The sequence below is a fragment of the Apodemus sylvaticus genome, chromosome 11 (genome assembly GCF_947179515.1).
Source record: "Apodemus sylvaticus chromosome 11, mApoSyl1.1, whole genome shotgun sequence".
Taxonomy (NCBI): domain Eukaryota; kingdom Metazoa; phylum Chordata; class Mammalia; order Rodentia; family Muridae; genus Apodemus; species Apodemus sylvaticus.
Window position 1 is genome coordinate 47,613,246 of NC_067482.1, and position 23,584 is coordinate 47,636,829.

General features: G+C 39.2%; 1 protein-coding gene across 2 annotated transcripts in view; it reads left to right on the forward strand.

Moving 5' to 3' along the window:
- The window catches only part of Arap2 (ArfGAP with RhoGAP domain, ankyrin repeat and PH domain 2), a 169,855-nt gene that overhangs the window by 22,512 nt on the left and 123,759 nt on the right, over positions 1–23,584 (forward strand). For both annotated transcript variants that reach the window (XM_052199605.1, XM_052199606.1), the window contains exons 3-6: positions 12,684–12,742; positions 13,760–13,836; positions 14,679–14,770; positions 16,581–16,931. In XM_052199605.1, coding sequence (XP_052055565.1) covers positions 12,684–12,742; positions 13,760–13,836; positions 14,679–14,770; positions 16,581–16,931 — 579 coding nt within the window. The remainder of the gene's footprint in view (positions 1–12,683; positions 12,743–13,759; positions 13,837–14,678; positions 14,771–16,580; positions 16,932–23,584) is intronic.

A 23,584-nucleotide genomic window follows, 5' to 3' on the forward strand; every position in this document is an offset into this window, starting at 1 on the left:
CTATACTTCTTCACTGAGTCTTTCTAGAACCAGGGGCCACTCCTCCTTTCTTCTTGTACCTCATTTGATGTATGGATTATGTTTGGGGTATTCCAGTTTTCTAGGTTAATATCCACTTATTAGTGAGTGCATACCATGATTCACCTTTTGAGTCTGGGTTACCTCACTTAGTATGATGTTCTCTAGCTCCATCCATTTGCCTAAGAATTTCATGAATTCATTGTTTCTAATGGCTGAATAGTACTCCATTGTGTAGATATACCACATTTTTTGCATCCACTCTTCTGTTGAGGGATACCTGGGTTCTTTCCAGCATCTGGCAATTATAAATAGGGCTGCTATGAACATAGTAGAGCATGTATCCTTATTACATGGTGGGGAATCCTCTGGGTATATGCCCAGGAGTGGTATAGCAGGATCTTCTGGAAGTGAGGTGCCCAGTTTTCGGAGGAACCGCCAGACTGATTTCCAGAGTGGTTGTACCAATTTGCAACCCCACCAGCAGTGGAGGAGTGTTCCTCTTTCTCCACATCCTCTCCAACACCTGCTGTCTCCTGAATTTTTAATCTTAGCCATTCTGACTGGTGTAAGGTGAAATCTCAGGGTTGTTTTGATTTGCATTTCCCTAATGACTAATGAAGTTGAGCATTTTTTAAGATGCTTCTCTGCCATCCGAAGTTCTTCAGGTGAGAATTCCCTGTTTAACTCTGTACCCCATTTTTTAATAGGGTTGTTTGGTTTTCTGGAGTCTAACTTCTTAAGTTCTTTATATATATTGGATATTAGCCCTCTATCTGATGTAGGATTGGTGAAGATCTTTTCCCAATTTGTTGGTTGCCGATTTGTCCTTTTGATGGTGTCCTTTGCCATACAGAAACTTTGTAATTTTATGAGGTCCCATTTGTCAATTCTTGATCTTAGAGCATACGCTATTGGTGTTCTGTTCAGAAATTTTCTCCCTGTACCAATGTCCCCAAGGGTACCAATGTCCCCAGTTTCTTTTCTATTAGCTTCAAAAGCATTTGACAAAATTCAGCATCCTTTCATGCTTAAAGTCTTGGAAAGAACGGGAATTCAAGGCCCATACCTAAACATAGTAAAAGCAATATACAGCAAACCGGTGGCCAGCATCAAACTAAATGGAGAGAAACTTGAAGCAATCCCACTAAAATCAGGGACTAGACAGGGCTACCCCCTCTCTCCTTATCTTTTCAATATTGTACTTGAGGTACTAGCTTGGGCAATTCGATAACATAAGGAGGTCAAAGGGATACAAATTGGAAAGGAAGAAGTCAAACTATCATTATTTGCAGATGACATGATAGTCTACCTAAGTGACCCAATAAACTCCACTAGAGAACTCCTACAGCTGATAAACAACTTTAGCAAAGTGGCAGGTTATAAAATCAACTCAAGCAAATCAATGGCCTTCCTATACTCAAAGGATAAGCAGGCTGAGAAAGAAATTAGGGAAAACTGAGAACTTTTAAATTTAGAAGTAACCTAATATGGAGATGAGTTACAAACTAATGCCTGTGTAGTGTTTATAGTTTGATGTTTAGACTTGGTCATTGAACTCCTCCCTTTCTTCTTTTGTGGAGTAGAGAGAAATACACACATATATTAGGACTGGGGGAAGTTGAGGGTGTAGCTCAGGTGATGGTGTTTAGAGAGCATGCAGGAAGTCCTGGATTAGGTGACCCTCAGCACTGAATAAACCAGGTGTGGGAGTCCGTGCCTGTTACCTGAGCTCTCAAGAGGTACTCAAATCACAAAAAGAACAACCATATGAAAATATTACCTGAAGGCCATTGTCTGGTTTTCCTTGTGGTCCTCTGTATTACAGATAGCACATGCACAGTTTCACAGTGCTTCAATATGACCCTTCAAATACAGCTGCAGATTACAGAACAGGAGTTTCTCTTTGGTCAAATAATATCTATAAGAGATATTGCATGTACTCTGTTTGTGCCTGATAACAATGGTGTTTTGTATCCTCCCTCTGTCCTCTGTCCAGACTTATCAGACACAGTTGATATTCTAGTTCCATGTTTCTCTTCTTGCCTTAGCTTGTTTCTGAATTCGCACCTGTTCCTTTTCTTTGGCGAGCATGTCTATCATAGTGGGGAGGACAATTCATGTCACACTAGTTCACTCCTTTTCTGTCTCTACTTTGACTTGGTGCTGTTCTTTTGGAGTCTAGAGCAGAAATTGTGACGGACTTCTTTCTGTTTTTCCTTCAGAATTCTGGGTGTGTCCCATGAATCTTTCTCCTGAGAGAGAAAGATGTTCCTTTTCCTTGCCTGCAGTTGAATGGAAAGGAGTTTAATGCAACTATTTGGTAATTAGTACAGCTTGCAGACCCTCTCTTTTGGATAAAATACCCTCTGAGCATTTAAAAAAGAGAAAAAAAAATGAGGATTTGGGAGTCATGGGAAGGGAGCAGTGTCTGACTATGCAGTGGTGGAGATCTGTTTGCCCCAGAGCAGATAAAAAAATGTACCTCCATCTCCACTCCATTTTGAATTTCTTATAAACCTTGGGTCTGGCATGGTGGTTCTTGTCTATATTTCCAGCCCTCTGGGTCAGAGGTAGGAGGATTGCAGGTTCCAAGCCAGCCTTGGTTACGTCATGAGATATCCATCCTAGATAAGGAAAACAGCTTGAACTCCTTCCTAGTGTGGAGGAATACTTTATGTACTTAAATAGCAAAATGGACAGAAAGTATAAAAGACAGTAATAGGCAGTTACTGAGTTGAATAAAGTATTATATAAGGTCTTTTGTATTTAAAGCAAAGTTGAGAGTTTGTTGAAAAAAATGTTTTGATAAAGATTTACATATGATTCAGGAAAAGTGAGAGTCCCATGGGAAGAGGGGATAGATACACACACACACACACACACACATGCACGCACACACGCACGCACACACATACATCCATGTATACCTAAAGGTAAGTATGCAGACATTTCAAGAGAAGTAATCCAGCCAGCCTATCAAGAAGTGGTGGGTACTAGGGTAGCTTTCTTTATGTGGTTTGGACTGATGCTGTGTGTGTGTGTGTGTCTGTGTGTCTGTGTGTCTGTGTGTGTGTTTTCATTGGTGCTAAGGGCTGAGCATAGCAGGGAGTATTGCATGCTAGGCAAATCTTCTAACACAGAACTACCATTTATTTTTAACTTTTTATATTGAGACAAATGCTTACCATTTGCCCAACCTGACTTTGAGTTTACTCTACAGCCCAGAAATCCTTGAATTTAGTGTTCCTCCTGCCTCAGTCTCCTGAGGAGCTGATATAACAAGCCCGTGCCACACTGTCAGGTGTGGTTGACAAGCAAACCTTAATGTGGAGCATGAGTATTGGTAAGGTAAGGAGGAGAGGAGGAGTTGGGGAGTTCCAGGAAAGGGGCCAGACTTTCCCGGAATAGTTTACTGCAGTACAACTGTGCTATTGTGTTAGCCTTCAGCCCCATTAGGTGTGTGCTCCACCCCTGCCCCTCCCCATGCCTATCTAGATCTAGGGTACTTCATTTCCCTACTCAAAGATTTTCATATTAGGGGACTAGAAGGGGACAGCGATCCATGTCCTTAAGTACTCCTGCTGACCCTGGGCTCTTGACCCTGTGAGCATGGAAACGCTTGCCTGAGCTGGAGGTGTCAGAAGTGACCCTGAGTTGACCCTGAGCTGCCAGTGACCCTGAGGCTGGGCTGGGCTGTAGAGACTGCAGTCATATCACTCTAGCACGGAGCTGTTGAAGTCTGGGAAACACACATTTTAGGAGGTTAAAGTTCACATTTACTGTAGAGCAGAACAATGCTAAGGAGTCCTAAAGTCAGCTTTTGACCTTTTTACATTCTTTCTTCACAAAAACGCATCCTTTCAGAATTAGTTTCCTTTGTAGGACGACTTGTAGGAACTGGTTCTCTCTTACCTTTATGTGGGTACTACAGATCAAACTCTGGTCCTAAGGCTTATTAGTAAGTGCCTTTGCCTGCTGAGCCATCTCACTGCCTTTCTCATTAGCCCTAAGGAGAATGCATGAATACAATCCTGACGATTACTTCAAGATCTGAAAATGTCTGAGTTGAACAAGTACCTAAAATTTAAATAATAAATTTATTGTTAGAGGGTGCCTTAGTTAGGGTTTCCATTGTTGTGAAGAGACCGTGAACAAAGCAACTTTGTTTGTTTGTTTCTTTCTTTCTTTCTTCCCTCCTTCCCTCCTCCTTCCTTCCTTTAGTCCTTCCTTCCTTATTTGTTTCCTTGCTTTCTTCCTTTCTTTCACTCCAGATTTTATTCCCTGCTCACCCATTCACCCTCCCAGTGTTCCACATCCCATAGCTCCTCCCTACCCCGTGTCTCCACAATGCATCTCCCCTGACTGAACCCAGACCCAACAGTCCTTTTCTGTACATGTGTTGGGGGCCTCATATTAGCTGGTGTATGCTGCCTGGTTGGTAGTCCAGTGTTTGAGAGATCTCTGGGAGTCTAGGTTAATTGAGACTGCTGGTTCTCCTACAGAGTTGCCCTCCTCCTCAGCTTCTTTCAGCCTTTCCCTAATCCAAGCACAGAGGTCAGCAGCTTCTGTCCATTGGTTGGGTACAAATATCTACATCTGATCCTTTCAGCTGCTTGTTGGGTCATGGGCAGTCATGCTGGGTCCCTTTTGTGAGCACTCCATAGCCTCAGTAATAGTGTCAGGTCTTGGGACCTCCCCTTGAGCTGGATCCTACTTTGGGCCTGTCACTGGACCTTCTTTTCCTCAGGCGCCTCTCCATTTCCATCCCTGCAGTTCTTTCAGACAGGAGCAATTATGGCTCAAAGTTTTGACTATGGAATGCCAACCCCCCTCCCTCATTTGATGCTCTCTCTTCCTGCTGGAGGTGGGCTCTACAAGTTCCCTCTCCCCACTGTAGAGCATTTCACCTAAGGTCCCTCTCTTTGAGTCCTGAGAGTTACTCACTTCCTAGGTCTCTGTTGCATTCTGGAGGGTGCCCAGCGCGCGCGCGCGCGCGCGTGCGCGCGCGCGCACACACACACACACTCTCTCTCTCTCTCTCTCTCTCTCTCTCTCTCATCTCCAGAGGCTGCCTGTTTCAAGAAGCTAACCACCAGAAAACCAAACAACCCAAGACAACTCTTATAAAGGACAGTGTTTAATTGGGGCTGGTTTACAGCTTCAGAGTTTCAGTCCATTATCATCTAGGCAGAAACTGGCAGCTTCTAGGCAGGAATGGCACTAGAGAAGGTGAGAGTTCTGCCTCTTGATCTGACCCCAGCCAGGAGAAAACAATCTCTTCTGCACTGGGCAGAGCTTTAAAGCCCACCCCCACAGTGAAATCACTTCATTTAACATGGCCACACCTCCTAACAGTACCACTCCCTATGGACTAAGCATATTCAAACCACTACAGAGGATAATAATGTGTATCCATCTATGTAGGACTTTACAAGAAATTAAAAGGCCATTCATTCATACTGCCTTGTAAACAAAGCATAAAAAGGCATATATTAAATCACAGCTTATGCTAATAGGTTTAAAATATTTTCCGATAATGTGGTAGATTTGGTTGCTACAGTCCTGTCATGATAATTTATTCTTAGTCCTAGGTCATTTCTGAGATGCTCACATGTAGAGACTCACTTGTACATTAAGGATTTTATACCACTATGCCCTAGGTAACCCACCCTTTGGTTTTAAATGTAGATTTGCCTGTGTTAGATAGATATTATGAAGCCTCAGTACACTTTTAAACAGCTGCCTAAGGAATGTGGTTTTGCCCCTTTTGGCTTCAAGTCTGTGATGATCATTTGTTACTGCTGTAATAGCTGCAGTTTAAAAAACATTCTTTGAAATGAAGATCTGTTACAGGTACATGATTGATTATTTCTGGGGTTTGACTGCCTTGCCCAAAGAGCAGTTTGTAAGGGAGCTATTTGATGTTAGCTGTGTATTGGTGCTTTTCTTGGCAGTTTTAGTGATTATTTTGTGGAAAAGGGGACTGGAGAGACTGTTCAGTAGGTAAGAGCATTTGCTGTGCAAGCATGAGGACCTGAGTTCAAATCCCAAGTACCCATACATAAGCAAAGCAAGGATTCATAGGCCTATAACCCCAGCTTAGATAGGTGGAACCCAAGAGCTTGTTGGTCATTTGGTTAGTCATTCTACATGAAATGGGAACTTGCAGTATAGTGTGAGATCATGTCAGTCAGTGAAGCAGATAGCATTATGGGAAGATACCTAATGTCCTTCTCTACCCGTGCATCCTGGGTATGAACACCTGCATACTAATATAGGTGTACCATACACCCACACACAGGCATGCACATTCAAATAACTGCTTATACACATACGCATACACGTACACACACACATACACACATATGTATATGTATATACATATATGTTGCTGGTATGTATTTTAATGAAATAATAGCTATATCATACTATATTTAAATATAATTTACTCCACTAGTACATTATTGAAACATTGTCACCACTACAAATGAAGAGCGTTCCTATTAAAGACTTTCCAAAATAAATACACATCTTCAATTTACTGAAAGGACAAACAATTCTTTTTCCTACTAAATGTAATGACACTTGACTCATTTTCACCCTGAGCTCTGACATAACTAAACACAGTGGTGGATGGACTCTTGAAATAAGTATTTTTTTAAATTGACTTTTTTTTTTAACTTCAGGAAGTTAGTTGAGGGTGAGGATGGCCCGTCAGCAGACGCCCTGGCCAGTGGGACCAAGAGAAGAGTTTATCACTGAGAGCTGGCATAGCAGGCCCATAGCTGACCCTACACTTATTGCATACTTTTTCTATAAATTATAATACTATGTAGGGGAGAGGTGAACATGTTAGTATTGGGCTTACTCCCAAGCTTTGCCAAACTGTAATATAATTGTCTTTTAATTTTATGCATTTTATCATTTTCTCTTGATATGAGTAGATAGCTGGAGGAACCAAGTGGAGCCAGGCTTGGGTCCAGGAGCTCCGATAAGAATGAGTCACCCTTGGCGAGGGGAAAGCCAATGGACACATAGACAGAGAGGGTGAAGGAGGATTCACTATTTACGCAAGTCAGATGACCCCTGGGGTAACTCCCAAAGTGCCATCCCTCTGAACAAGGAAAGCAAAAGGCTTTTGTTATAGTGATCTCTTGGTTCCTAGCTTCTAGATGGAAAACATTTAAAATACAATGAGTAAAGCCCAAGTTTGCTTAGTAAATAATCAAGCACTCCAGAGGGCACCAAGGCTTTCCCAGAGAAGGCCCATGAGCCAAGACACTTCTGTGTTGGGGATTTTACATATTTTTATAAACATTTTTGAACTGGTTGGCATATTAGTGGGATAAGCTGACCATTTTTTTTCTCTCTGAAATCATGGTAGATCTGATTTTCCTTGTATGGTATTTACCCAATAATCCCCTTGAAAAGCCCAGTAAGGTGGTGAGGATGGTGGTGTTGATGTTGCAGTAAAGGCTTGTGCAGAGGGTGCAGATGCCGCATTAGCACATAAGCACGGGCCAGTGGCCTGGTGCTTTAGTGTCTGATATATTGGGAGCAACCTGCTGTCAGCCTCGAGGACAATTAACCACAAAGGGCTGCTCCTAACCACCAGGAAAGGAGACAGCTGCTGGGAGAGGAGCTGCGGCTTTTTGAATTACCTCATATTTCACTCCTTTTTGAGACTGCCAACAGTCCAAGGTTGAGTCTGTGAGAGGTGGTTAAGACATTCTTGTGATCCAAGGTGTTTTTGGATTTTGTTATTTTAAAATTTTCTTTATATATTTGGTCTTTTTTTCTAAATACTTTTTTTTAATGTTTGCATTCAAAGCAGTGTGTTTCCTCATGATATCTTCAGATATATCACACCATGTTCTAATCTCTTCATCTCCCTCCCACCCCAATGCCTTCTCCCTCGTCCCTTCTCCACTTCCTGCAAGTTGTCTTCATCTCTTTAGTTCTTTTTCAAAAGGCTTACATTATTTTTAAGTGTGTGTGTGTGTGTGTGTGTGTGTGTGTGTGTTGTATGGGTATGAGTGCTGGTGGGCTCAGAGACCAGAAGAGAATATTGGATTTCAGGAGTTAAAGGTAGAGGTAGTTGCGAACTACTTGACCTAGCTAGCTACCTACCTAGGAACTGAACTCCAGATGCCTGGAAATGCACTAAGTGCTTTTCCCCATGAAACCATTCTCTAGTCCTTCTACTGTCATATCACATACACTCCACTATTCTATTTGCCTTCTACGTGTTCCAAACAACCCGCTCGTTTACCTGCTTGTGTATGTTTTCTGGAATGACCAGTGGACACAGGATAACCAAGTGATGTGCTCTTCTCTGCAGAAGACTTTCTCCCACTCTCAACTCTGCTTATTTTCTTTTGTTTGTGTAGATTGTTTGTGTAGATTGAGGTCCTCTTGAGCACTCCTCATTCCACGTTAACATAGTTATTGCCATCCTCCTTGTTCAGATCATCTTCGGGTAGCCATGGTCTTGAGACTTCAGTGGGCATCATCATCATCATCATCATCGTTATTATTATTATTGAGATTTTTTTGGAGCACAATCTCATAGAAAGTTTCCTGTTCCTCTGACCCTTTCAGTCTTTATATCTCTGCTTTCTATTTTCATTATTTATTTTTATTATTCACTTTACATCCCAATTGAAGCCCTTTCCCTCCTCTTATCCCAGTCCTGCCTTTACAAATTTCTCTCTTCCATGACCCCCCTCCCCTTCTCCTCAGAGAAGAGGAAGCCCCTTTGGGTACCACCCTGCCTTTGACCCTGAAGGACTAAGCACCTCCTCTCCACTGAGACCTAACTAGGCAGACCGGGTTTGTAAGGGGATCCAGTGTCAGGCAATATAGTGAGAAATATGCTACAAATGTCAGGGGGCACCGAGGTCCAGACTGCATGCTCTTTGGTTGGTAGTTCAGCCTTCGTGAGCCCCCATGCATCCAGGTTTGTTGACTCTGTAGGTCTTCCTGTGGTGTCCTTTTTCTCTCCTCTTTCACAGTGAAATAATTCTTATATTGTAGAAATAATATCTTATATAGTGTATGGATGCATCACCTGTCAATTAAAAAGGGAGGAAATGGAAGGTCGGACATCTGTGAGGCACAAAGAATTGTGGGATAGAGCCAGGTATGGAATGATCTGCCCAGGAAGATGTGAGGAGACAGACACATGATATATGAACACAATTAACCAGCTACATGGCAGAATGTAAGTTAAAATATATGGGTTATCTTAAGTTATGATCTAGTCAGAGAATAGCCTAGCTGTATGGCCAAGGTATTTGTAAAACATATTTTGAGTTTGAGTCTTATTTCTGGGAGCATGGGATTGGGAGGTAGAAGCAGGCCTAACTTCTACAAATCCCTGAGCCTATGTGCCCAAGTGGCTTTACAGATGTATCCGTTGGGACTGGGTTTCACACTCTGTATTGATTTGTTGTGGTTGTTTGTAATGATCTCTGTATGTTGCAGAGAATATTTTCTTTGGATGGGGGAAGAACTCTACATTTCTGTGGGTATACGGACACATATTTAGAATGTAGTTATGGATTATGCTAGGAAAGTAATGTGAAGGTGGTAGCTTGTTCTCTAAGATCCATGACCTCACTTGCCCTGGATAATTGCCTAAGATTGTAGCATGAGACAAGATTCCTCTCATGTTGAGTGGGTCTTAAATCCAATTAAAGAACTGATGGTTACTGCCAAGGTATGCGTGCCCTTACTGAACCCTGAGAGTTATGTCATGTTGCTCTGTTGTGGTTCATAAGTGCCAGAGCTGGGTAGGACTCTGGATTGTTGCCTTCCTTTGAATGCTTACATAGCTTATAGCCTATGGGGTCTTGAAAGCTAGTCCTTGGAGAAGAGGCTTTCAGGCTAGATCTAGCACAAGTCCTCCAGGCCCAAATATTGAAATACATGGTGTTTGTAGCATAGTGACTTACCCTCCGCCTATGACAGACAACCAAGGGTAATATAAGTCTAATTGGAAACCATGGCCAGTGACATCACTTCTCGTGCCTAGTGATGGTCTTTTCATTAGTCTTTGGCTGTTGGGAACACATTGTCAGCAAAGATGTGAAGGTTTCATTTAAACTATACATGTATATTTATACATCAACTATGTGTTTCATAAATAATTTTAGATGATTGCATGATTTGTTAACTTTTTCAGAATTCTCACTGTCATTTTACTGTCCTCCAGCCTTCTGTATTCATCCCCCCTCCCCGTATAAAGCCCTCCCACTTTTCTCATTTTACCTCCAGAACCCTGGTACCCTTCTTGTCCCTTCTCTAATGGTCCTTTGTCCTTCTCATCTCTACAATGGCCCTAATTTCTGGAGTTCTTCAAGCTTATGGACTCTTCTCTGGATATTTGGAGCTAGGAGCCTCAGATGAGAGAAACATGTAACGTTTGCTTTCTGGATCTTCACTTACTATGCTTTGTATGATTTTTTTAATAGTTCCTTCCATTTACCTGCAAAATTCATGACTTCCCTTTTCTTTCTAGCTGATGGTAAGAATTGCTATATGTTTTAAACAAATAACTTGGCCATAGATTGTGGGACTCTATGCCAGTGTTCCTCTGGTGCTTGTCTAGTACTTCATTGTTGGCTTGCTGATTGGATTAGTGTAGTTTTAGATTAGATATTGAAATGATAGAGCATGTGTCTTCCAATCCTGCTCTTCTTTGAAAATTTACATTGACCATTCTGGCTCATTCACACTTATATATAAACTTTCAAGTAATCTTAGTAACATCTATTTTTTAACTCCATTAATTTTTTTTTAGAATTTATCCATATATATCTACATAGGGAGAATTGGGATTTTAATAGCATTGATTTTTTTCCAGTTTATGAATACAGTATATTTATTTAAGAATCTTCTTTTATTTTTCATTCTTAGTAATCCTTCAGGTTTTACTGTCTAGGATTTGGTCAGTTGAATAAAATATTTTTCATGTTCTTATGTAATATTATAAGAAGAAATAAATTTTGTAGGTTAGCTTCCCAGTTATTCATTGCTACTATGTAGAACTATCAGAGTTATTATTTACTTTTTTCCCTGAGATTTTGGGATACTGAATGTGCCTATTATATCCAGTTTTAGAAGGTCTGAAGAGTAGAATCAGGACCTTGAGTTCCAGAACTCACTGAGATAAAGAGTGAGTTCAAGCTTGACCCAAAATATATTATGATACCACATCATATGATATAACCCTTCCTCAAAACTGTGAGCACGTATGATGGAAGCAGATCTTTCTTCCTTCAGAGAAAACACTTACGTCCTTAGTTTCAGCTGTTTGTTAATGTCTCTCATAAAAGCCCTTTTTTAGGTTAAAGAGGCTTTCTTTTAGGTGTTGACAATATTTTTATATGGATGTATTTTGTTAATTGAGTTTGTCAATATATTGTCAGATTTGTATTACTTTACTCTTCCCACTGTCAAAGAAGCATTAATTTCGTAGGTGTAAGTTTTACTTACTTATATATTTTTTTATATATTTGCAGATGTGATTTACTAATATTTTGTATTTGTGTCCTGACCACTATTTATATATGCTTTGGTTAATTAGTTATCACTGTATATTAGATTAACAAGATAAGTCGACGTCTATTTCTCAATATATGTTTTAGGATTGATATTATTTCTTTAATTATGTGTTGGAATTTGCTATTGAAATATTTAGGCTTAGAGGTCTTATTGAGTGGATGATTCATTACACAGTTAAACTTTTTCTATAGAGATGGAACTATTAAGTTTTATTTAATCTTTTCAGATATAACTATTTGAATACATGGATAACGTCCAGTTTACTTATGCTTTGAACATGTCTTTTCTTGCTTCTATATCTGTCTAATGTCCTCAGGGTTTGTAGTGATGCCCTTTCTTTTTACTTCTGACACTTTTCATTTTCATCTTCTATTGCTCATATTTAATTTCACTGAAGTTTATGTTTTATTGATCCTATAAAAGCCACGTTTTATAACAGCAAGTTTTAGATTTTGTCAATAATTTATTTCACTGCTTTCTGCTCTTTTATTATCTCTTGGGCTCTAACTACTTGGGCAGATATTCATGTAAAAGAAATTCCATGTGCCTTGATCCTTTCTTTTAGACACACCAAACTCACTTGTTGCAGTTGATACTTTGTAATTTTTTATACACTGTCTGCCTCTATCAGCTGTTTTCATGATTTATTCTCATTGTACACATGCCAACTCTGGCACCCGAATTGTAAGGCATCTAAAGAAGTATTTTCATATTGTGTTCTGGAAACATATTTTTGATAAAATGTGATGAAGTTAATGTCAAAATAGCTATATAAATACTTACAGCTATTCAATTAGTTTTTTTCTGACATATGATAACAGTTTTCAAATCAAGTGCATATGAACACCAAATACTTTTTATAAATTTTGAGCATTGCAGGGAGGGGATTTAAATGACTTGTAATGTTTGAAATCTCTCCCTTGAATACTAAATCCAAAAATGAGTTGGTACAATGTGCCCTTTATTTATAATTCAAGCTAATCTACATTTGGCTATTGATGTTTCCATTTTAATTAGGTGGATGTAGAGTTCCACTATATATCCCATATTCAAGATAGTATAATGAATAACCTAACTTCTCATTTTCCTTTAAGCTATTTCCGTGACAGAAGAAGTATTACTACCTCAGCTGGAAAATCTTTGACACTGAAAAGTGAGTCTCTGCTTTAAAATCTTTGTAAACTAGTTTATCCTTATGTGATCACCTTAACGTAACCCTAGAGTTGTGTTGTAGTGGCAGTCTGCCTGAGGAGTGGGGATTCTGGGGTGACTGTCCTTACTTCCATACAAAAGAAATGGGCACTGGGATTCCTGGAAATCACAAGTTTGAAGCAAAGATGTTTTAGATACAGACTTCCATTTGTTATTAGTCAAAGGTTTTCAGCCAAATTATTTGTCATGATAGTCTGACATATAGACAATTATGTATGAAAAAAAAATTTTACCTTGGTGGAAAGTTTGATACTCTTGTTTTGGTAAATTGATTATTGGTTAGACATTTTTGCTTGGTATTTGAAAATGTGATTACACAAGCTCAGAATTTTTTTTTTTTTTTTTGGCCTGGTTATTCCAGTTTTGGGTAAAGGTTCCCTAGAAGAAATGCAAATACTAAGGAATCTTTCCCCCAGATAAATACAGTTCACTGATATAGGTTGTTTCATTGAAATTGCTCTTCTGTACGTCTATTTGTAGGTATGTTGTTAGCTGAGAGTGTCTATATCATGAGGCCTAAAGTTTTAGGTGATACCTAGTTGTTACATTAATGAACCTCTTAGAGTTGTTTACTAGGTATTATAAATGAGCTCCTTTCTTTTGAAATGAATATTCTTGGTTTTCTAAACTATCCTGATTTGCACCCTGGCTAATTTCTGCTGTCCAGAGATACTATTGGTTATATTTCATGTGGGTCTTGGAGACTAGCAAAGACATATGTAAGTGGTTCTGACTTCAGCATTTGTGATCGTATGGTCAAGTGAGTGCTATGTAGTAGGAGGACCATGAGCAGAGTTGGTTTAGGATGCGAGAACAGCATATCGCTCAGAACTCTTTTAGAATAATCACTAAGCTGTAATGTTGCTATAAAATAACTAAACACTGCTTTTATCGTTATTTTTTGCTCTATTCCACATTATTCATCTTTTCCATTCTCATTCTGTAATTCCTCCAAAAGATTCAAATGAGGATAACTCAACTTCCATCTTCCCTTATGGAGAGACATTTCTCTTCCAGAGACTAGAAAGTTCCAAGGTCAGTCTCATTCACTTTCTTTTATGTTTCCATAAGCAGTTATTTGTTCTGTAGCTTATCCATGCATTTTCATTTCCTATAAGCTACAGCAGTGGTGCTTTCCAATAGCAGCTCCAGATGGTAAGGCTTTAGTTTGGTCAAATTATGGTAGTCTACATCTTTAGCTATGGCTCATATAGACACATTTTTACTTTGACCTAAAAAATATAGAACAGTGCATTGAAGAACTTACCGCAGTGTCACTTACTACCTTAAGATAGTCAAAAACTGCTAAAGCATAAACCTCCATAGATTTTAATTGGCCATATATTCTGAGGCAGTCTTCCTAAGGATAGAAGTTTGTAGATTTTGTTCAGATTAATAACTCAAGCTTCATTTCTAGTCATTCCCCTCATTTACTATTTTATTTCTTAGAGTTGATAAAAGAGACATGAGAGAAACGTATATAGTAGAAATAGCTAAGGATTTAATGCACTGGCAAAGCTCTTGTCTGTCCCGTTCAAGGCCTCCAGGCTGAGCCATAGCTGCTCCCCATAAGATAGCACAGAAACAACTAAAATTCATAACCACACAAATCACACAGGAAGTTAAGACTGTGGGCTGTATTGTTAGTTAACATTGTTTATTCTTAGTTAATATAATGAATTAATTTAAATACCTAGGATTATCAGAAATTATTTGATATTTGCTTTTGATTATTTTGAACTGAAAATTTATCTAACCAGTGAAAGTTGTTTAATAAAAATGAACTCAAATATTGTAGGTGTCTGCCATGTACTGTTACCCTATAAATAATTGCCTAAGTCAACAAGCACAACAATAAATGTATTTGTTTTGCACAGAAGCGATCTATAAAGAATGAGTTTTGGGCCCATGAGGACACAGCTAAAGAGGAAGCAGCCACTACAAGAAACTCTGTCCTAACCAAGTCGAGGTAGGCTGTGTGTGAGTGCTGATGAGTCCCTCTTAGGAATAAAAGGCATAAACATGTGGACGTTTTGTGCATTGTGTCATGCAGTTCTACAGTGGGCATTTGCCTGAGCAAGTTGGAGGCTCTCCTTTCCTTCCTGAATGTGTCCTGGACAGTATCCACTGCGGTCCCTGAACTGTCCTGTGTACATGGCATGGCTGCTTTTAGTCTAGAGGCTGCGTGGTTTCCTGCAGCAGCTTATTTTTGTCCCCTACTGACTGCATGCATCGCTCCATCCATCCTTGCCTAAGGTGGTGAGCATGCAGTGGCCGTGTACACTTCCTCCCTCTAGAAAATCAGTCTATGAACTTAATTTCTCCAGCTCTGGCTAGGCCTTATACAAAGCGCTTTTAAAACAGAATAAGATTAAAAAAGATTTATACAGATTGAAATGGAGTAACTGTGTCTCTATGTATTAACTGCCGGGAATTTGTTTAAAAATACACCTTAAATGCATATTTGACCCAAAAGTTTCTGTAATCTAAGTACCACCAAATATATACTCTGCAGATATGAGGAAATTTTGTTTGTGTGTAATATTTTATTTGCCATTAGGTTATTGTTAGTACAGAGGTAAAAGGAACTGTAAAACCAACTGAGCTTAGAATTGTGAAACTGTTCTGTGTCCTTTGTGTTAGAAATTGAGTGTTGAAGAGTATGTGAGTACTCATTTCTTTTGGCAACACATAAGGTAAATACCCAAACCTAAACTCTATATTTCCCTCAGTTTTAGTAGGACTTGCTGTGCTGGATTATTACTCATATTCACTTTACTTTCTGCCTTAATTTTCTAAAGCTAATACTCTTGTGATTTCCTTGAGTTAAAAATAAATAATGCATCCTCAGTGATAAGAATCTTTCATGAAAAGAAATGGGAAATGGCTATGATTATTTAAGATTATAGATTTGTTTTTTTTTTTAGAGCATTGCATCCAGAAAGATGCATCTGACCTGTATTCTGTCTTGTTGATAAGCAAAATCCTCCTTGTAATGATATTCGTTTCATATAAATGAGCAAACTTCTTTTGTCATTTTTGAAATCTATAGGAATATGGTTGGCTATTATGAGTGCATTCCAGTAAATATTAGACTCAGCTCAGCTTTTAGATTCTGACACTCACTCATCTATGCTTGTTTGTTGATTAGCAATGTGGTGTGCTGTTTTCCCGCATTAACACTTTAACATAGCTCTGAGCTGTCAGCTTCCTCTGCTGTTTTACATTAGGGTGGAGCATGGAGTCCCTTAAATTGATTAGACAGGTAGGTAAGGAGGAAAAAATGTCTTCAAGAGAAGAGTCTATGCTTCCATACATTCCCTGGAGACTAGAGATTAGTAGGGCATTTAATTGTGCTCTTTTTGATGTTCAAATTTTGATGAAGAAGTGGTTTTTAATCCATTGTTACTTTCACTTAACTTCCCTGAGGTCAGAATCTAATTAAATTATACAAAAGACTTTGTCCAATGTTCAAATCCTGTATGTCAATGTCAATGTCCTATATGTTATAGGATAATAGAATATTTATATTGAATTTTATCCTGGAAAATGTATGCCGTGTGTGTGTGTGTGTGTGTGTGTGTGTGTGTGTGTGTGTCTATGTGTGTAAGTCCTGAAGAAGTTTTTAAAAGGACAAGACTGGGTAATTGAACCTTTACCAAAAGGACCTTTTGGCCTTAACTTTCTGTGGTTGGTTGGTTTATAAGTTTTAAAGATTCAACTGGCAGCTTAAATTAACCATGTCGTTTTGAATTTGATTACCATTCTTTCCTATTTAGCATATACGATAACAGGAAGGAAGAAGTGAGTGAAGACAAAGTCGAAGACATTTGGATACCTCGCGAGGATAAAAATAATCTTCCCCAGGATTCTGCTTCTGAGTCAGAATACTCCACAGTGGAGGAATGCTTCCAAAGCTTAAGAAGGAAAAACTCCAAAGCAGCTAAGTCTAGAACTCAAAAGGCCTTCTACTTGGACCCTTTTAACAGGCATAGTTATCCTTTAAGTTGCACGAGTGCAAACACTGACCAGTCAACCATCCCGAGTGCCATCTCTCCCTACGCCTGCTTCTATGGATCCTCTGCAGCCAAAGTCAAATCTGGATGGCTGGACAAACTCTCTCCTCAAGGGTATGTATGGATACATTTTATGGACTAAGTAGCCATTTTGTTCATTACTAAAACAGGCTGGTTTTGTACCCACCGAAACTTCCAAGATACTTTTTGGTTTTGTTTTGTTTGTGTGTGTGTTTGTTTTAATTTATTTACATTGTAAGTGTTATACCCTTACCCAAGTTTCCCCCTCTCCTGGAACCCCTCCATCCCATCCCCTTTCCTCCTGCTTTTATGAGGATGTTCCTCTACACCGGGCCATCTACTGAACCTTCATAGGACCAAAGTGTTCTAGCAGAAAGCATCATTATCACACCCCTCACCTATGTTCTTGCTTTAATGTCTCATTAGTATTTACATCACATTTCTATTTCTATGTATTGATCTTGATGACCTAATTTTCTTCTGAGGGGTTCACATACTATAATCTCTTAATTCCCCATCGTGTCTTCATCAAAAGTCTGCCACCTTGCTTTGGTTCGCGACCTTTTCTTCTCTGTATTTGCCCCTACATCCATGTTTAGGACTTGTTGTTGAATGAGCCCGAGAAGCTTTACAAGGATTTTGTAATGAAAGTGGATGAGTTCCATGCAATGTTAGCATATGAAAATTTATACATGGCCTTGAAAGCAATGGGTGTATATTGGCAGGGCAGTTACCCTTTGGTATTTTTGTAATAGGTGTTCCTTAAAACTGTGTATATGAATGGTCTAAATATAGTAATAATAAGATGCTAGTTAATATTTTTCAAAGTAGGATTTTTAAGTGCCCTCCACATTCATGAGTGACTTTTAAGAAAATAATAAAATGTATAACACGGGCTTTACATGGTTGAATACATGTTTTCTTTGGAAACAGAAACAACAATTTTCAAATCCTGTGGAAACCATGTACAATTTTATAAAGAAAACAATGTCTCATTATACTATAACAAAAGAAACAATGAAACATTGCCAGTTGAATTTAAATTACAAAAAGTTGGGCAGGCATCTTGATGGTAGACATCTGCAGTCCCAGTGGGAGGCAGAGGCAAATGGATCAATCCACTATTGAGGTCAGCTTTGTCTATACAACACGTCTTGCTTTTGAGTGGCCTAAATATAGTACAGCCTGAGACCATTGGTTTAGGAAATTATGTAGCAGAGCTGCTTTGGGGATGTGTCTCAGTGATAGAGGGTCTGTCTAGTGTACATAAAGTCTTGGCTTCAGTCCCCCAATACTGGAGAAAAAAAATGTATGGAAGAAGCTTTAAAAACAAGAATCCATTATGGGGGGCTCATAAACTGATATGGGCAATTGCTGTTTTACTTGCTTTCCTCCAGACTTTGAAGGTAAGTCTTTATTACTGAAGATACCACATACTTCAGACCAAAGGCTTAGAAAAATGAAGCTTGAATTTACTTGACAGCTGTCTATCAGAGGAATAGCCCTCATAATATCTAAAGGTGCTTTGGATGGAAGAAAGAAAAAAATGACAGAAAGGAAGGAAGGAAGAAAGAAAGAAAAAAAAGAAAGAAAGAAGGAAGGAAGAAAAAAGAGAGAGAGAGGGAAAGAAAAGGAGAGAGAAAGAAATGAATGGCCCTACCCACCCAGTTTTAAAGCTTATGAACCATGACAGTAACTGGCATGGCAAGGTATCCCCAAGGACACAATAATTGGGGGTTGGCACAGATACCTGACAGCTGTCCAGCTGGACTTACTGCCTGCTCAATAGAAGGAAATTCATGCTTTTATGCAATACCCAGTCATTTGCCTGTGGCTAGGGGGTCAGGTACTTTGGAGGAGAACCTACCATTGCCACATTCTGAAACCTGTGTAATATCTAACTGCGTTCTAAATGTGTATCCCTACACTCAACAACTACATGCAGCTCTCATTCCTTATCAAAGAAGCTGATTTTTAAGCACAAAGAGAACATCACAGAAGGCAATGCTTGGTTAAAATGCAGTGAGCTGATCACAGGGTTCCCAGTTCCATTTGATATATTTATTAACATAGCACTATACTTAAGGATCACAGAACATTGGCAAGAAGAAGCTAGAAAGATTTTATTAGCAGCAAACCAAGGTATCTGTTGCCAGGTAGTAACTTCCATATATGAGCTGCACCCATACAATCTCAACAATATGGTTACCCAAATATGACTAGCACAGTGGTACCACAGAAGAAGAGCTGTATGCATTTAATGACTGCTGAGGGAGGGAAACTCAGTCTTGTCTAGAGATAATCTCCTGAGAGATTATCCTATCTTAAATGGCCATCTCTAACCACACAGGCATACACACAAGCATGCAAGCACAGAGGAGAAATTGAAGGAGACCAAGGATTGAAAATAATATGAGTACAGTACTTACATATGAATTTCACAAGAAAAAATAATTAAAAATACTGAGCTCTTAACAAATGTTTCAAGTTATACAAAACAGATTTTACATAAAAAAAGAAAGAAAATACTTATTTTGCAATACGTTGGCTTTAAAAATATTTGATTGGGCTGTGAGGACCAATTGTGGCCTGACCCATAATTACTAAATTCAGGGTTCTAATATCTGTATAGGCACAGGTGTGAAAGACTACATACATTTCATCTCAGCATTTCTCTAATGTTGAACTTGGAGGAGGAATCCTGGGAATTATAAAGGACAAAGAATATGGCCAAATATGCTGTTTCGTTTCTAGGAAATGCCTTTTGAAACCTTGGAGACCATCCATAATACAGATACACTTTCTAACTTTTTAAACATACTCTTCTATAATTGTTTATATACTATAACAATTTGAGCATGTTTATAAAAACAAAGATGATATATCAAGACATTACATTTAACAGGATTTTTTTAAGATTTTATGTTCTCTCTGTTATGACTGTGTTTTGAAAACTGTTTTTCATTCCATGGGACTACCTGACAGGACAGCAAAAGCCTGAGTTGGTGGAGACCGGGTGTCTGAGAATAGCAGAGCGAAAAGGTAGTGAAGACGATGGCTTAGGAAGGAATCAAGGGAAGGAGGTACACAGGATCAAGATGGCTCCTTGGCCTTTCTGGTAGAAGGGGCAAAAATGAATATATGAAGTGATAGAACATTAGTAGAGAAAGGGTCAGAGATACAGCATACGGTTGCAGGGGCAGAGTAATGCTTCTTCAAAGATGTATAGAAGGGAACAGCATTTGGATATGGGTAAGACTTTTAAATGGAGTTTTAGAAGAAACACTTCTCTGGCTGCCAAGAGGGAAAACACTCTGCAGCAGGTGATGTCAGGAAGAACTGCGGTGTTGGGGCAGAGCTGGGGTAAGACTAAAAAGTGATTGTTGATATCATTTTATTGTAGATGGGGAAAAAATGTTCCAGGACCAGTCAGGAGAAGCCATGAGACTTCCAGTTATCGGGGAAGGGGAGGAAATGAAAACTCAGTGGTCAGTTGCCAAGGAAAGGTCAAACCAAGCAAGGTTTGAGTCAGAACAGGTCAGCCGGGGACTTCTCAGGAAGTTAGAATTGATCCTTTTTGGGCCTTTGTTTGTGAGTGATTTCTCAGCTAGTGTCCATTGACCTGGGCTACTTAAGTAGGGCAGTTCCCCACCTTGATGAGGGAATGAAGGTATCTCAGGTGTCTCTGTCATACTTTCCCATGGCGAGGCTGGCAGTGGAAGGCAACTTTGGGAAGCTGGCCCATTTATTTTTCTGTTAAGTAACTATTGCTTGGTTGAACTGGAAGTTGAATGAAAATCCTTGATTAAAATGATCATTTTTTTATACTGGTGAAACAGCTGCAAATTTTGCAAATTACTTATCACCTGTAAGGGCAAGTAAACAAAATGCTTTGTTTACAGTGTGAGGGAAAAAATATTAGTTTCAGTTTCTATTAAAGTGACCTGACTAATTTCAGTCAGTCTGACCTAAGAAAAATGCATAAGGTCATGAAAGTCAGGCAGGCTAATTTAGAGCTGCCAGGACTTCTTTCTTTTTAAAATGTCAATCAAACCTGCGTAGAACTCAGCACCTGCATTTCCCACATACTACTGTAAGGTCAAGACCAAGATCAGCTTTGTGGAATCCCTAGAGCTGACACTTAATTGGCTCTCAGTAATCCTCAGTCTTCTGTCCCTTCAGAACACTTATTGCTGATGATCTTTGGTCCTGTTACTGGGACAGAGTTCTACTCATTTTCTTAGTGATGACTTGACCTTGAACTTTGAGAGCCCAGTCCCTTTAACTGCTCTGGGAACATGTTATTTAAGTCAGAAAGTTTTTTGAGTAACCCATGAGGGTTACTCAGTTGCATTGGCACTGAAAAAGAAGTCTATTGACTTTTCTTGAATGCGGGTCTTTGCACAGATTGAACATGCTGATTCATGGATTCGCAACCATAGCCTATATTTTAAACTGATATACAGAGAGATAACATTTGAAGGTATTGATAATATTATTTTTCCAAACACGTATACATTCTGTAATGTCTCAACTATGTTTAAAAAATATCTACCACCTCAAACGTTACTCAGCAACTTCTCAATAATCATGTGAAATGTAAATAAAAATATATCAAATAAATAAAAAAAGAGAAACTGCTGACATTTTATAGAAATTCTGGAGAATCATTTTGAGTGTGCTCATGTCAAAATCATTCTTAATACTCCATCATTTAAAAGCCTCATCCTATAGAGAGGGATCAGAGGAATGAATAGCATTCCTTTAATTAGGAATTAGGTAATTAAAAATGTAGATGTCTAGAGGCTGTAGTGTTCTAAACAGACGGAACCTGGTTTGAGTCAGAACAGTGACTAAGAACGGACTGGAGGACAGTACCTTTTTTAGGATTATGCAAAGAAAGCAGTCGACCTCAACCGCATGCTGATGATGCCTCTTTTCCCCTTGAGGTTATTTAGAATAAATGTGACATACATTTTGAGTATAAATACTATGAATAATAAAAGCCTTACATTTAACAAGATGGCCTTAGGATCATTCCAGTTGTGTATCTTGAAGGGAGTATTATCTGTCCCAGTCGAGCTTAGTAGATCGAAACTCTTTTTCTTGAAGCTTAGAGATGTGATCTTTAAATATTTAAAAAAAAATTTGAAACAAAGCTGGGTGTAGTGGCTCATGTCTTTTGTCTAAACTCTTGGGAGTCAGGGGCAGGTGGATCGTCATGAGTTGGAAACCAGCCTGATCTCCATAGTAGTTTTCCAAAAAGACAGCAGTGCCTGGTGAGACCCTGTGTCAAAGTCAAAACACAACAAAATAAATCAAAAAACCACTATGTCCGCCTCACCACAAACAAAAAAATCCCACAGCCTACCTTCCCCTTAAGAATGACTGTAAACAAGGGTCTCTGTGTGACTGCTTCATAAATACAGATTTAATTGCATGTATTTATATGGCTATGAAAGAAAGCTTTCTAAGATACACATTTTGAGACAAAACCTGACAACAGGCATTGAGGCAGTTTTTATGAAAGCAATTGAAACTTCAAAACACCTACCCTGCAAGAGCTCAAGGGAAGACTTTATAGAAAACTGTTTGGTGATACTTCACAAACCTTATAAATTATTCTGAAAAAAGGCTTCTTAAAGAAATGTTTCCCTTCAGAATGCAAAAAGCAAGAGAAGCTAAAACCCAGGCTAATGTACCTCCTGTCTGTGTTACCTTTGTTCCTGAAGGGACTCTGAAACATTTTGTAGCATTAAGCTCACATATAAACTGTGCGTAGGTCAAGCGCTCTTACTTATTACTAACTAATGGCATGGCTGGGCTGCTTGGCTGTCAGGTATCCTGGAGAGTCTTCTGGGTGCCTGTTATGAATGCTGTCATCTGGAAGAGAGTACTTGTATTGGTAGCATGAAGGGGAGGAATTATATAACTGACTGACCTGTGGCTCTGTGCCTGAATCTGTAAGGTAAGGATAACATTTTTCTCCATTGGTTGTTTGGAGATTAAATGTGTTAATGTTTATAGGTGGCTTGGCCCTGTGCCTGGAATAAAGCATTATGTATGTTACTGACTGGAACTTTAATACTTCTTTTCAGGAATGCATTGTTATGTCCAATTTAACTTGCATCTCAGCCCATCAGTAATGCTGCCTAAAATGACATTGTCTTTCATGATTTCTTCTTATTGATTTGAGAATTTCTTGAAAATTCTCTCTAGCAAACTAAGTTGTTGAATGGATAGTTTTGCTCACATATGTGTGTGGTATGCATGTGTGCTGGGTATCTTCATATAGGCACACATGCATGCTTGTGCGCTGGGTGTCTTTGTGTAGGTACACATGCATGCTTGTGTGCTGGGTGTCTTTGTGTAGGCACACATGCATGCTTGTGTGCTGGGTGTCTTTGTGTAGGCACACATGCATGCTAGTGTGCTGGGTGTCTTTGTGTAGGCACATATGCATGTTTGTGTGCATACCAGTGGAGGCCGTAGATTGGCACTGTCTCTCCTCCATGATCACTTTCTGTCTTTTGTATTGATGCAGGGTTTCTCCTGTGAACTCAAAGATCCATGATTTAGCCATCCTGGCTATCCATCTTGCTCTGGGAATCTTCCTGTCTCTACTTCCTAAATGCTGAAATTGTAGGCAGACAGGCTTCCCACCTGTATGCCATTTGTGTGGATGCTATGAACTTGACCCCCCAGTTTCATGTTTGAATGCCAAACACTATCCACTGAACCATCTC